The sequence below is a fragment of the Carassius auratus genome, unplaced genomic scaffold (assembly GCF_003368295.1).
Source record: "Carassius auratus strain Wakin unplaced genomic scaffold, ASM336829v1 scaf_tig00000876, whole genome shotgun sequence".
In the NCBI taxonomy this organism is placed as follows: domain Eukaryota; kingdom Metazoa; phylum Chordata; class Actinopteri; order Cypriniformes; family Cyprinidae; genus Carassius; species Carassius auratus.
This window is the reverse complement of record NW_020523328.1, coordinates 290,032-303,826: the sequence shown is the minus strand read 5'-3', so window position 1 is coordinate 303,826 and position 13,795 is coordinate 290,032. Positions and strand designations below refer to the sequence as shown.

Here is a 13,795-nt window from a genome sequence, read left to right as displayed (position 1 = left end):
ATTACATTTGTTCTCATGCATATGCAAATTACACCAGTATTTTTACAGAACGGTGAAAAAATAGAACCACCTCTTCTAAATTCATTAGCCAAGCACATTTATGTTTCAACAAAAAATTAATTTAACAATTCTGGCACATTCAGAAGTCACGACCAACACTCAAACACTTCTCGGTATCCTTTGAGCATCTGAATCTGCTGCTGTCACGATGTGACCGAGTAAATCGGCGGTTTTGTGGGCACCATATCCTGTGAGATGCAAACTCGTCTGAAAGCTTTTACTGCCCTGCTTTTATTGTATGCATAACAAAAATGGATCTAATGAGCTGCACAAAAATATGCAAATGCATTGCATACGAGATGCGACAGATAAGTCATTAGCACATGACAGCGCAGCGCGCGCTCGCGTGGTATAACAACAGTCCGTTCAGCACAGAACGTGTTGCGTTTGAACAAGAACGTTGAATTGAGTGCAATTGAAAGAACGTTTATAAAAAGTTGAACTTCGACGTGGTGCAACGTTCCACGGTCCACAGAAAATCAACGCAGTGGAACCAAAAAAAAGGCGTTCTGTGTGAACCGGCCATTACAGTGGCAGCAGGTGTGTGTGTGTACAGAAGCGTCGGCCATTGTTTGTTTATCACCCAGCTATTGCTATTACCAATTTAATTAATTTTGTATTGGCATTAGAATCAGTTTTATAGCTCATCTGGAAGGACTTTAAATTCACGAGTGTAGGCTATATTAATTCTGAACGTGTGTGTGTGTGCAGAGAAAGCGGGGCGTCCGCGAGGCGCGAGCACAATGCAAGGTCATAAGAGAATAGTTTTATGGCCACAGAGAGGGAGAGAGGGGGAATATTAGGAATGAGAGATGGAGTAAACCGGGAGGAGGGGTGGTCTAAGAGAACAAGACAGCATATTCATATCCATCCCTGTATTTATAGTAAGCCTGCGGGGAGGGGGAGAGGGGGCGTGGCCTCGGTCATTACATTCTCTCTGATTGCCTGAGAGCGGAGGAGACAGAGAGAGGGGCTGTGTTTCAGCATGCGCGTGTGGCGTGTGTGCATGTGTGTGAACCAGAGGAGGGGAGCTGTTTTCTAGCATGCATGCATGTGTGTGCTTCCACCTTATTTTGAATGCACTCCCTGAGAGAGAGAGAGAGAGAGAGAGAGAGAGAGAGTCATGTGTGTAGAATGTGTCAAAGGGGGTGAAATCAAACTGGCTGCGTGAAATCAAACACAGTGTTCTCTGTGTCCAGCGAGAGGGAAGCAGAGACAGATCCTAGGAGAATGAGGTAAGGTTAGGTTTTCTTTATTATCACTGTAAATTCAATGTGCAGTGCTCTCAGTCATTCCACCTCCTCACACACGCAGGGGAGGCTCACTGACATGTCTGTGTGTGTGTGACAGCGGGCATTTCTTAGATGCATGCGTTGTTATCCTTTCAGTAGGATGAGTGTGTGTGTGTTTTGGGCAGATGCGTCCATCACGTCCACGCACAGGCTGCGTGTTTTTGCATACATGACTGATTGTGCGCATGGATACCAGAGAGCGAGAGAAAGCTGCTAACTGACGGGCTGCTTCCTCTTTCAGTGTGTCTCAGCATTGATTGTTATCAGGCTGTCCATGCTACCTCTTTGCTTCATTCTTCCACCTCATCACCTCCCCTCTCACCTCCTCTACCTCAGGAGTGTTGTCATTTGGCGGAGGGTTTCCCTCTGTGTCGCTCTTTCTCTCTTCCTCTTGCACAATCTCCTGTCTTTCATTTTCTAACTTCTAATCACCCTTTAAGGAATAATACACGTTGAAATTGTATTTTTGTCATTATTTACGCTTCCTAGAGTAGTGTCAAACCGGTATGAGTTCTGTCTAACATAAAGTGTGATGTTTGGTAGAATGTTCATGCTGCTTTTTTCCATGCAAGCAACATGAGTGTTTGTCAGGCTTTAAGTATGAAAAGAAAAATTATCATAAATTATCACAATATTCCTAGACTTCTGAAGTCATACTGTAACTTTAATTTTGTTTATTTAATAATTTTTATTTAATGTTTGTTTTTTGATCTTTCAAAAAAAAAAAATCTTCCCTTCAGACTCAAAAATGTATGTATTTGGATTTAAATATTCAAATGGACCCTGGACCACAAAACTAGTCATATGTTTTTTTATTTCTTATTAATTGATGTATGGTTTCTTAGGATATGACAATATTTGGCTGATACATCTATTTGAAAATCTGGAATCTGAGGGTGTGCAGGGTAAAAGTTTTTCCAGTGACAACAGCGGTTGTACTTAACAGCGGTTGTACTTAACAAAAATGAGTTCGAGAATCAAAGTAATTTTTTTTTTTACAAATTAATTATTATGAAAATACTGTCTGTACTATACTCTACAAAGCTCAAACATTTAACAATTCTGGTCAGCTCGGGTCATTACAAATACAAGTTTGTTTAATTCTAAATGGTGGCAGCAGTTATAATTCAGTTAGGTTTGCCATTCTGTCTGTTTGGTGCTGGATGTGCATTATGCATTACTATCCACGTGATTTATTTCACTATTATTATTATTATTATTATTATTATTATTATTATTATTATTAAAGTAATATTGTATTTTTTACTTGCTCTCATTTGTATTATTAACGTGATGGTTTGAATGTATATTGTATAATCTGCCCTGGCAAACGCATATTAAACAAGAGATGACTGATCCATGGCTTTGTTCTTATTTCATTGGGATTGTTGTGTTGAGTTTATTAGGCTTCAACTGGACTGAGAATTGTTTGTAAGAATGTATTCTTGGCAATATGTGCATCTGGTCATAAATGTTTCAGATATATTAAACTGATTTCTGAAGCATCATGTGACACTGAAGACTGGAGTAATGGCTGCTGAAAATCTAGCTTTGCCATCATAGAAAAAAAAGTATATTCAAATAGAAATCCGCTATTTTAAATTGTAATAATATTTCTCAACATTACTGTTTTATACCATCTGTAATCAAATAAATGCAGCCTTCGTGAACATAAGAGACTTACAGACCCCAACCAACCATTTTTGAATGGTAGGATATGAGCAGAGGTATTATTGAGATCTCTTTTGAGTGTGATTTACCCACTCCTCAGGAGAATTATCTGAGATGCAGGAAACTTCATCACATTGCTGACTTGAAAAAACCATTGAGATGCTTCAAAGATCTCATTTGTGATATTTCACAATTCCTACTGGCAGCCATCAGAATAAGGCAGATCTTAATTAAGTTATTAGTCTCAGGCAATATTTGCTAATTGCTTTTGCAGAAAAGCATTTTTTCTCTCTCCATAGTCCATAACATGCATGTTCAGAATTATGCTCACTTTAATGCATCTTGGTGCAATTGTGATGCCATTTCATTATTTATAGTTGATAATGAACTTTAGCAACGAGATTTGTGGACAGACACACATCTGAAGCTTTCTTTAAATAAATGAGCCCGGGTTTAACTGTGTGACGGATGTGGTGTGCAGTGCATTATCAATGGTCACATCACATGAGTGTCTGTACTGTTGTGTAGATGGTGATGTTGTGGTTTACTGTTGTGTAATTAGTTAACTTGGTGTGTTTCTGTTTTGAATGGCATTATACATTATGTTGCACGGGTACTTTGTTGCACTTCATAGTGTGATTTTAGTGTTGTACTGGCATATTGTCAGGATAGAGTGTGTGGGAGATGGTTGGAAACACACATTGTGTGTTGTAGCTGTGATTTGCATCTCCAGTACCATTTATTTTTGAAAGATGTTAATACATTTATTCAGCAAGGATGCATTAAATTGATCAAAAATGACAGTAAAGACACTTACAGTTGTTATTTAAAGAGAATGTTCACCCCAAAAAGCTGCACAATCATGATTTTCAAATAGAGTTTACAATTCTACAATGATTCTGAACTAAACAAAATAATGCATGTTACAAAATATTAGTTGCTGCAGTCTATTTAAAAGTATTTAGTTATTTTAAATGAATTATGACATTTTAATATATAATAGTGTACATAGATTTAAAATAGAATTGATTTTAGGGCTGCACGATAATGGTTAAACTGATAATCATGATTATTTTCAATTAAATTATGATCACTATTATTAATAACGATTATTCTATCCTGCTGAAAAAAACAACACCTGCAAAACCAGCCTAAAATTAGCTGCTTTAAGCTGGTCTCCCAGGCTGACCAACTAAGGAAGTGGTCAAAACCCCTCTCAAACCAGCCTTCTGACCAGCTTTGACCAGCAAAGGCCACGCTGGATGACCAACTAAAATCAGCCAATAAGCTTAGGCTGGTTTTAGTTGTGTTGGTTTTGGTTATGGTATGGTAATGGTCATGGTTTTGGTTAGTGTTTTGTCATCTGTATACATTTTCTAAGTGACAATTTGTTCGCAAATGGGGAAAAAGCCACTCAGATCGCACAGTAAATTTGCTCAAAGATCGTTAATAAACACTGAAAACTAACATTGCCATGTCATTTTCAACACGAAAACAGGTAAAAACTTTAGAAACTATTAATATAGATTCCAACAATTGCAATTTATGTAAACTATTCCCCATTGTATTGTCACAGGTAGAAAAAGCGCATTTATTGAAAATCAGTGAATCATGGCACATTTGGTTACACAAACAGTGCAAATGGCTTGAGAAGAAACACACATTACACTTTCATGTAAGCAGAATATGGCTGAGGAGAAATCGCTAAACTCTTATGTTTTCTTATCATTATCTGCGCTTGTTCCACCATCAGTGAGCGCGCACAGGGTTACCAGATTGCACTAATCGTGACGATTATTTTTTATTAATCGAGAAAGGTGGATATCGTTAAAAATATGATTAATCGTGCAGCCCTAATAGATTTAATAAGCTCAATTTTTTATATGAAAATTTAGAAAAAGTGGTTTGAATGAATGACTCATAAATACTTTACGTGTTTCATTTTTGGATGAATCCATGTTTTTGAACTAATCTCTTGAATGAATGATTCAGTGACATCATTTTTTTACCTGTCACTTAGTCTCTGCCTCAGTCGTCATGCACACGGACCGTTGAATAAACGTCTGATGCATATGGGACATAAAAGTGGAAACACTTCAGGATTGTCAAAGTCATTACCGGATTGGTTGAATTCTACAGGATTTTCATGAGACGTGTGTGTTGCGTTCTTTAACGTTTTGCCTGGAAACAAAGATGCCGTGCTGCCAAACCCCCTCACGAAAGAACAAAGCCGTCATGTTTACAACTGTGAGGACGAGCGCTTATCAGGATCAACTAAACGCTGGAGTTTCAAAAGTATGTGAAATATTTAAAGTTCGCAACATAGTTTCTTTAAAATACATTCAAGAGTTTTTCTCACCGGTCTGTTGTGGAAACATTTCCACCCCCCCCAAACGTGCTGCTGAACGAAACAAACTGTGATTGGTTGTTTGTCATGTCGGTCAAACGGCCTCATGGGCGGGCCTTGGCCAATGAAAGCTTCCATGAATTCCAGACCTTCAGTCGTCAGTCTGAAGGTCTGGCTGTGCGAGACTACCTGTCACTTGTCACCACCTTGCGATAAAACAATATAATCAACATAAACATTATTTGAAACTCTAGTTACTTTCAAAAGGTGATTTGCTGTATTTTGATTGCTACTTTAGACATTTATACCATTTATTGTGCAGCTGTAATTTTGTTGTCATTCTGTCTCACCATCACCAACATGTTGTTTCAAAATCATGACTTTCTTTTTTCCTTGGAATATAAAAAGGGGTATTAGACATAATGTTCAAGCTGCAGTTTTCCATGCATTCAAAAGTAGATGTCAAGCTCCAAAAAAGGCAAAAAAGGACCAACTCATATTTTATGATTCCATACCATACAGTAGCTATGTGTGAGGATCAGACTGAAATTAAAGTGATTATTAATGGAAAATCGTGTCTCGGAAATCATATTTGACAACTATTGTTACATTTATGAAACAGCACAGCTTAGACATTCAGTCTGTTGTGTTCCACTGAAGAAAGGTCATACTAGTTTGAAATGGCATGAGGGTGAGTAAATTAACTTGATCTTTAATATCGGCGTTAGCTATACTCTTAAATAAACATTTTGTGATGCAGTCTTCAATATTTGTGCCTTTGTCTGTGTGGCAGGAGTAACAGTCCATGGCAATGAGAGAACACAGCAGAGGTCTCAGCGGTTGTGGTTATAAGTGTGTGTGTGTGTGTGTGTGTGTGTGAGGGTCCCTGTGGTCTTCTGCTCTGAGAGATAAGACCAGAGCTCAGCTTCTTCCCAGCCTCCACTGGGAGCGTGAAACAGGATTGATCCCATGGATCTCCAATTCCCCCCAGTTTCTTTAACCCAATACAGCAGACAGATCAAGTTTAAACAGGCACAATCACTCAGCCAGGACACCGGAGTGGTTTCATGCAGGCATTCCACTGCTGGATCAATATATGTCCTCTGCTTTCTTATGTGTAGCCGACAGTATATGTATTTAAAAATAGAATTAACCACCACTATTATGCTGATTTGTGAATTGCTAAATAGATTATGCAATTAAATTAGTGGACACCATGTGGGGGTTTTATTCATAGAAATGCAGGCTTGCATTTTTTTTCATCTGAAGTAGATTAAAGTTCAAATGCTTCAATCCTTTCTATAAAATAGAGAAACTACTGCCAAGAGTATACAGTATATCAAAAACACACTGACATGTAGCAGTGCCGGCATACACTAATGCAATAGAATTCAACGCCATTGTGCACAAATCCGATTCAACTCTTGTGAATCAATAATAGCATTATCATAATGAAGTCTCTGCTGAGTTCTGATTGGCTGGCTGAGGCTTTTGACCTCTAAACAGTGAGATGGAGGAAGTGAAGAGCAAAGACCACTCAATGACTGAGAGTCTATGATCTGCCTTTTTCATGGAGTCTGTTGACAAGGAAATGTGTTGCTTAAAAATAGTCCATACTATTAGTGTTATGGATAATGTGCAATTATTATGTATCTATTTGATTCCTTTGTTGAATGAAAAGCTTAGAGCTTAAGTGTCAGTTGAAAATTAAATGTGTTTAAAGATTTACTGGAAAAGTTCTGGAGTCGATTATAAGTGTGCTAAGTGTGATTGAGCATGCATTTCACTTGCTGAAGACAAAACTAAAGACAGAAAAACCACAAACACAATAACTCAATATCTATCTATCTATCTATCTATCTATCTATCTATCTATCTATCTATCTATCTATCTATCTATCTATCTATCTATCTATCTATCTATCTATATTAGTTTTTTATTTGTTTGCAATGTTTATGTTGTGTGCATTAACCAACATCAGAGAAACGTGAACATGTGCATGTGCTATGAAATTGTTGAAATATTAACTTAAAATATCACATCTCAAACCTTAAAATCTCAAATCTCTTAAGCTGTTTGGCTTACAAAAGTGTGGGAATCCCTGACCTAAAACATATATTCACACAAGCGTGTTTAAGTGCACACATGAGACAAATTACTATAATCTTTTTCACCTATTTATGTAAATGTATCTCCATTAATTCACAAAGTGCGGTACATTTCTGTTTGAGGTTATTCACCATATACCTTAAATTCTTAATGCACAGTGCTCGAGCAGCACTCTCTGGTCTGACTATTAGTGTGTGTGTGTTTGTGCCGAGAGCCATGATGACTCAGGTCCCTCCACCCTCTCATAAGACCAACGGCCATCACTGGCGCAACTCACAGGAACTCTAGCACAGTTCAGCAGCCTGCCGTCCTACAACCAACAATCAGTCACGTAGACCGAGTCAGAGCTTCTAAAAATTCCTCCTTCCCCTCTCTGACGTGTTTAAGCCCTTTAATTTGAGTTATTAGATCATGCTTCAGAGCAGTTGTTCTCACTCAGCAGTGGGTTGCGACCAAAAATTGGGTCACAGGTTTTTCTGACTGGATTGTAGGCAGCATTGAAGATGCTAAATGCAAATAGTACAATGTGAGGTTAGCAAAATAAACAGACTTTATAAGAAGGAAGAAGCAAACAGTTCCTATATCGTTTGTTGCTGATATCGAAGACTGTGTGTTCAACTAGACTCCATTTTTGATGCAAATTCATCTGTCACTTGGCGGAAGGAGCCAAACTAGGCTTATGCCAACATGGACAGGTTTCACTGTGCAAAATTAAATACAATTTTGGTACTTTTTGCTGGGTTGCCACTTGACAATCATTTAAAGTAAACCCTTTTGAGAACTGAAAGAGGTTTGTTTTTAAGAAACAGTTAAATGTGTGGATACTTAATTTAGGATTGACAGGATTTCTTGATCTGAGAATCTTTCTGAAAAAACACACACCATAGAAGACAAACAGGATGTGGGCAGGTGTGCTCTGTTCGCTTAACCGTTTTTGTCATCTGGAAGTGCCAGAAACGCGTCATACTGAAATAACATCTCTCTTCCTCTCCTGTCTCTCTTGACTTGTGTTTACTTCCATATTCCATTTATGGTTATGTACTTATGGTTATGTGTCTTCGTCACACCTCTTACCATAATTCTCTTCCTGTGTTACTCTCTGTCTTTTCCAGGCAATGACAGTCACATTTAACCAGTCTCAGGATACACCATTTGAAATTTATCAGGCCCCTGCAACGTCCTCCGCTCTGAAGACGAACCTTTAAATGCACAGACTCGGTGCTTGGATTGGAACTCCCTCGGTGTTCACAAACACTCACATACACACACACACACACACACAAACATACACATGCACACAGAGACTTCCCTGTTCCGTTTCTGCTGAGGGCACAGATTTTTTTTTTTGTAGCCCGGTATGATCTCCAGACTGAATGTGGCATGCCTTTCTGCGCTATAATGCAAATCTAACTCATTTTGCAAAAAAAAAAACAAACCAAAAATACACCAATACATTGATACTGGATTTGGAATAGCTGCTTTCTGAAGAGGAGAAAAACCTTTGCGTGATCATCTCAGACTGTGAGTCAACTGTGAACAAGTCAACAGCAGCGCTGCACCAGCGAAGGAGAACATGACTTCACATGGAAAACTTCGAAAGGAAAAGGGGAGTCTGGCAGAGTACGAGACACAAATCAAAGGTAAAAATGCAGTCTTCTGTTTCACTTGACTAGGTAGTACAGACTCTGCATGTAATGTTTGTTCTATGTGTGAGATGTAGGCCTGCGCTGTGATGTATTTCTAGGCAGTATTAGGGATGCTGTCTTCCCTCATCCAGTCAGCTCTCTGCCCCAGGCCAGGGACACTAGTGCAGGGGGATATAAGAAGTCATTAGTTCACGCCACTTTTTGTGCTGAAACCCATCCATATGTGATCTGTTTCCCTTCTGTCTCTTTGCTCAGAGGTGCGGGGTCAGCTCTCTGAGCAGCTCAAAATCCTAGACACGCAGCTGGAGGTCAAGACACAGCAGCTGCAGGATCTGAGCGAGTACCTGCGCAGACGGGGGGAGATCGAGGCAGAGTATGCCCGCTCCCTGGAGAAACTCAGCGAGAGGTTCACTGTGAAGACCAAGAGGTACTCCTTCTGCTTTTAGCACTGATGAAGTCAAACTGAGATGTGGCCTAGTGTCGTATAGCTACATGTCGATAGATAGATGGATAAGGAATTACAACCATTTTTATACACAGCCACCCCATTTTCATGGGCTCAAATGTAATTGGACAAATAAATATAAATAAAATGTTCATTTTTTTATATTTTGTGGAGAATTATATTGTTTTACGACTAGATGGCGGCAAGTGACTTGTGAAAAATGTATTTATCATTGAATCATTCATTCAAGAGACATGTTCAAAGCGCTGATTCATCCTTTTCTGAAACAAGTGAAGTATTTATGAGTGTGTCATTGAATCATTCATATAATAATAAAAAAAAAATTGGTTTATTAAATATATTTTGAATATGTATTATATATTTACATTTGTAATATTTCATGAAAATTAGACTGTAGCACTTAATATTTTGTCACAGCCTCTAGTCAATGACGCATTAATTTGTTAAGTTCAGAATAGTGGAAGAATTGTGATATCTATTTTAATAATAATAATGTTATGATTCTCTATTTATTCAGACTCATGCAGCTCTAGTGAGAGTCATTGAATAGGGATGTAACAATTCACTCAACTCACAATTCGATTCGATACACAATTTTATTATTCTTTTTTACAAAATGTTTTTTTAAGACAAATTATAAATTAAATGTGTCCTTTTATTATTGCTTGGACAAAATGCTGAACATTTCTTTGTGAAACTGAAATATAACTATAATAATATACTAATATAGCACTTGCATATTGTTGCTCTTTTGTTGGTTTTGATTGCTTCTGATTGCAATGTCTTAAGGAATGGTGTATCATTTGTAAACCATTAATGTTATTTCTGGGTTTTGCTGTTTCTGGAGACCCATGTGCTGTGCATTTTTACTATTCCCCAGGGACATGTTCTTCTATTTATATATATATATATATATATATATATATATATATATATAATCTGGTGAGGTATACTAGATTTTAACCACTTAGTTCACTTAAACCACACTATTTTTTTTCAGTTTATTGCAAGCTCACTTTCAGATATACCTCCATTCAGTCAACAACTCAACCAAGTCTACATATCTTCTTTGATAATTCAATAATACGGAAGAGAAAATCTGTCACCATATCTGTTACATTGAAAGTAAACCTTCTCTTTGATTCTCTCTGCTCTTGTCTCTCTTTAGGAAGGAGCAGTTGGACCTGTCGGTGGCTCAGTGCTGGTCTGTTCTGCTGACCCAGACCAGGCAGGAGAGCCGAGATCACAGTTCACTGAGTGAGCTTTGCTGCAACACACTCACACAGCGGCTTTCACACTGCATAGAGGACACACACCGCCTGGCAAAACGGGTACAGAAATCTCTCTCTTCCACTCAGTTACCAGATCTGACATCTAAATCCTCTCCTTCCCTTCTCCTCTTATTTACTGCAATAACACTCCCACACAAAACACAGCCAAACCATCTTCTGTATTTCACACTGATTCTTATTCTCTGATTCAGAGCAAGGAGGTGGGACTCCAGATGCAGGATGAGCTCTTGAAAGTCACCACAGAGCTGCAGACGGTAGGTTGGATGCTGTTTTGCCGTGAACATGCTACATTTACACGAAGGAACACGCTCTAGTGAACTGAAATAGAGTCCAAATGGCATCAGCTTTGAATTACATTATCTCTCTGTGGCCAGAGTCTGCGTGATTTAACTTGACTGAATAACACATGATGCACATATTTGCTCATGCATGCATGATTAAATGTGTCTGCTTGTCTTTCTATAAACCCTTAAGTTACAGTGCATTTTGGTCCATCCTGTAGCACAAAAAGCCCACATGCCCCCCTGCTTTCCTGAGCTAATTTCTAGCTGTGCTCGGGTCAGAGCTGCAAGATCAAGCCCACTGACCCCGGCTGACAGCAGCTGTGTGCTCTCTACCCTCCAGTAGACAAACAGCTTGCCTACCACAAGTGTCTTGGCTCAAGGCTCAGTGATTTTATGTTTTTGTGTATGTCCTTTTTGCAGTCTTACAAGAAATTTAATGTCACAAAAAAAAAAAAATATGCTAAGCTTGATCGTAAAAATAAAAATAGAACTTTATTTGAGTATGTTACATAAAATAAATCTTGTTATATACATAACTCAAACAGTAAGGCGACAATATATGGCTTATTATTTAAACAGTAATTGTAAAAAAAAAAAAAAAAAAAGGATTTGCCCATGAAATAAAAATTATTATTATAACTATAACAATAATAATTCAAAATAAATAATAATAATAACTATAGTTGTTGTTATTATATTTTAGATATTGTTTTATTTGTAAACATGCTTAAAATTATATATACACACACATACATATAGATATAATTATTATTATTATTTTAAAAATATATACAATTATTATTGTTGTTTATAGTAGTAGTATAGTTTTTTATTTTGTTTTATTTGTAAATCTAACAATATGCTTAAAATATCTGGTGTATTATGTTAAAATGATAAAAATATGACCATGGAGTAAATAAATACATAATACCTAAATCAAATAACTATATTTAAAAAATAATTATAATAATTATATCAGATAATTATATTACTAAAATATAAATAATAATGCAATAATAACAATAATTATTATTATGTATTTATTTTTTTAAATCCTGTTTTATTGACAAATCCAACAATAAGCCAAACATGATCTCTCATTATGTTAAAATAAAAAATGTAAAAAACAATTTGTCAATGGAGTAAAGTTTACCGTGTTTGAAGGACGTTTAGATTCTATTGTAAAATTATTAATGAACATGAATTAAGATTTTTTTTTTAATTATTATTATTTTTTGCTGTGCATGTTGTAAAAGTGTTTACTTTCTTACAGGCTTTGAAAACTTACCATCAGTACCACATTGACTGTCTGGCTGCTGAGGGCAAGCTCAAAGAGGCCACCCGACTGGAGGAGAAACAGACGGGCAAGTCAGCTGATCTGGGGCTCAGCCAATCAGGAGGGCAGAGGCGCAGTTCTGTGAAGAAAATGGAGAGACTGATGGAGAAGGTAAAATTAGTGGTTTGTCAGAATGAAAGACGGTGACATCCGGAGCTTTGCTCTGTGAAGAAGGCACAGGAAGAGCAATATCTCACTCTATCTCCAACCCCCCAGTTTCCACTGTGCGTTTGCTTTCTTTACAGAGACAAGGCAAAGTACAGGAAACTCAGATGAAGTGCACTAAAGCTCGCAACGACTACTTGCTCAACATGGCAGCAGCTAATGCCTCCATGAATAAGTACTATCTGCAGGACATTTGCACTCTGATCGATGTGAGTCTAAAACACTGCTGTCCCATTACCATCTGTCTAGACACTCTTTAGGATGTCGTTAGGTTTTAGTTCCCTTTTCATTTTGAATTGACCCCTGACTGAAACAGCACAGAGCATTTTATCTAATGTATTTACTGTATATAGAATGTGTCCATTGAGAGAGCTCTAGAGTACCACTGTCTACAGTACCAGTGAACACATTTGACTGATTTATGTTTCTCCTGGTGTTAAACAGCTTTTGATGCAGGAAAAGAGCTGACACATGTCTAGAATACATATACAGTAATCCCCCGTAGTGTTGTTTGAAAGAATCCCAGGATGCACCACATGAAGTCACTAGATCATTTCCATACTTGTGTCAACTCATGGTTTCAATGACTTCACTATTGTTCTAGTTCTTGACTGGTAGTGTACATCTTTTGTGGCATTGATATCTTCAGCTCTCAGAAGTGTCTGATGGTTTGTTACTCCCTCTGCCTGAGGCACATTGTAGAACATGTCAAGTCTAGAACATCACAGCAGGTTTAGTCAGTGAGCGTGAATCAGAACAGTCATGTTTGCTCAAACAATGACTGTATTTTTCTCTTCTCGTCTTTGTCTTGCCATCTGGCTGATGTTGAATGCAGTGCACAGATCTGGGGTACCACCTGTCTGTGTCTCGGGTTATACGCGGTTACCTCTCCAACAGAAACCGAACCGTCCAGAATACGAAAAATGGCCTTCAGCAGCTAGACACAGCGGTGACTGGACTCAACCAGGGCCAGGACAGAGATGCTCTGCTCCAAGCCCACAACACAGCGTTCTGTCTGCCCTTCCGCTTTCAGTACCAGCCCCACGAAGGAGACCAGGTAACACATGAGAATGACCATCTGCGTTTAGGTGGGCTTTCAGTGGCTCTTGAATGAATGAAATCCTTG

At 37.9% G+C, this 13,795-nt stretch overlaps 1 protein-coding gene across 3 annotated transcripts in view; it reads left to right on the top strand.

Moving 5' to 3' along the window:
* The first annotated feature begins 1,009 nt into the window (after positions 1-1,009).
* The window catches only part of LOC113069112 (SLIT-ROBO Rho GTPase-activating protein 3-like), a 32,011-nt gene continuing 19,225 nt past the window's right edge, over positions 1,010-13,795 (top strand). For all 3 annotated transcript variants that reach the window (XM_026242095.1, XM_026242094.1, XM_026242093.1), the window contains exons 1-8: positions 1,010-1,295; positions 8,593-9,120; positions 9,382-9,553; positions 10,761-10,923; positions 11,076-11,138; positions 12,442-12,615; positions 12,750-12,878; positions 13,505-13,726. In XM_026242095.1, the coding sequence (XP_026097880.1) occupies positions 9,054-9,120; positions 9,382-9,553; positions 10,761-10,923; positions 11,076-11,138; positions 12,442-12,615; positions 12,750-12,878; positions 13,505-13,726 (990 nt within the window). In that variant the 5' untranslated portion in view covers positions 1,010-1,295; positions 8,593-9,053. The remainder of the gene's footprint in view (positions 1,296-8,592; positions 9,121-9,381; positions 9,554-10,760; positions 10,924-11,075; positions 11,139-12,441; positions 12,616-12,749; positions 12,879-13,504; positions 13,727-13,795) is intronic.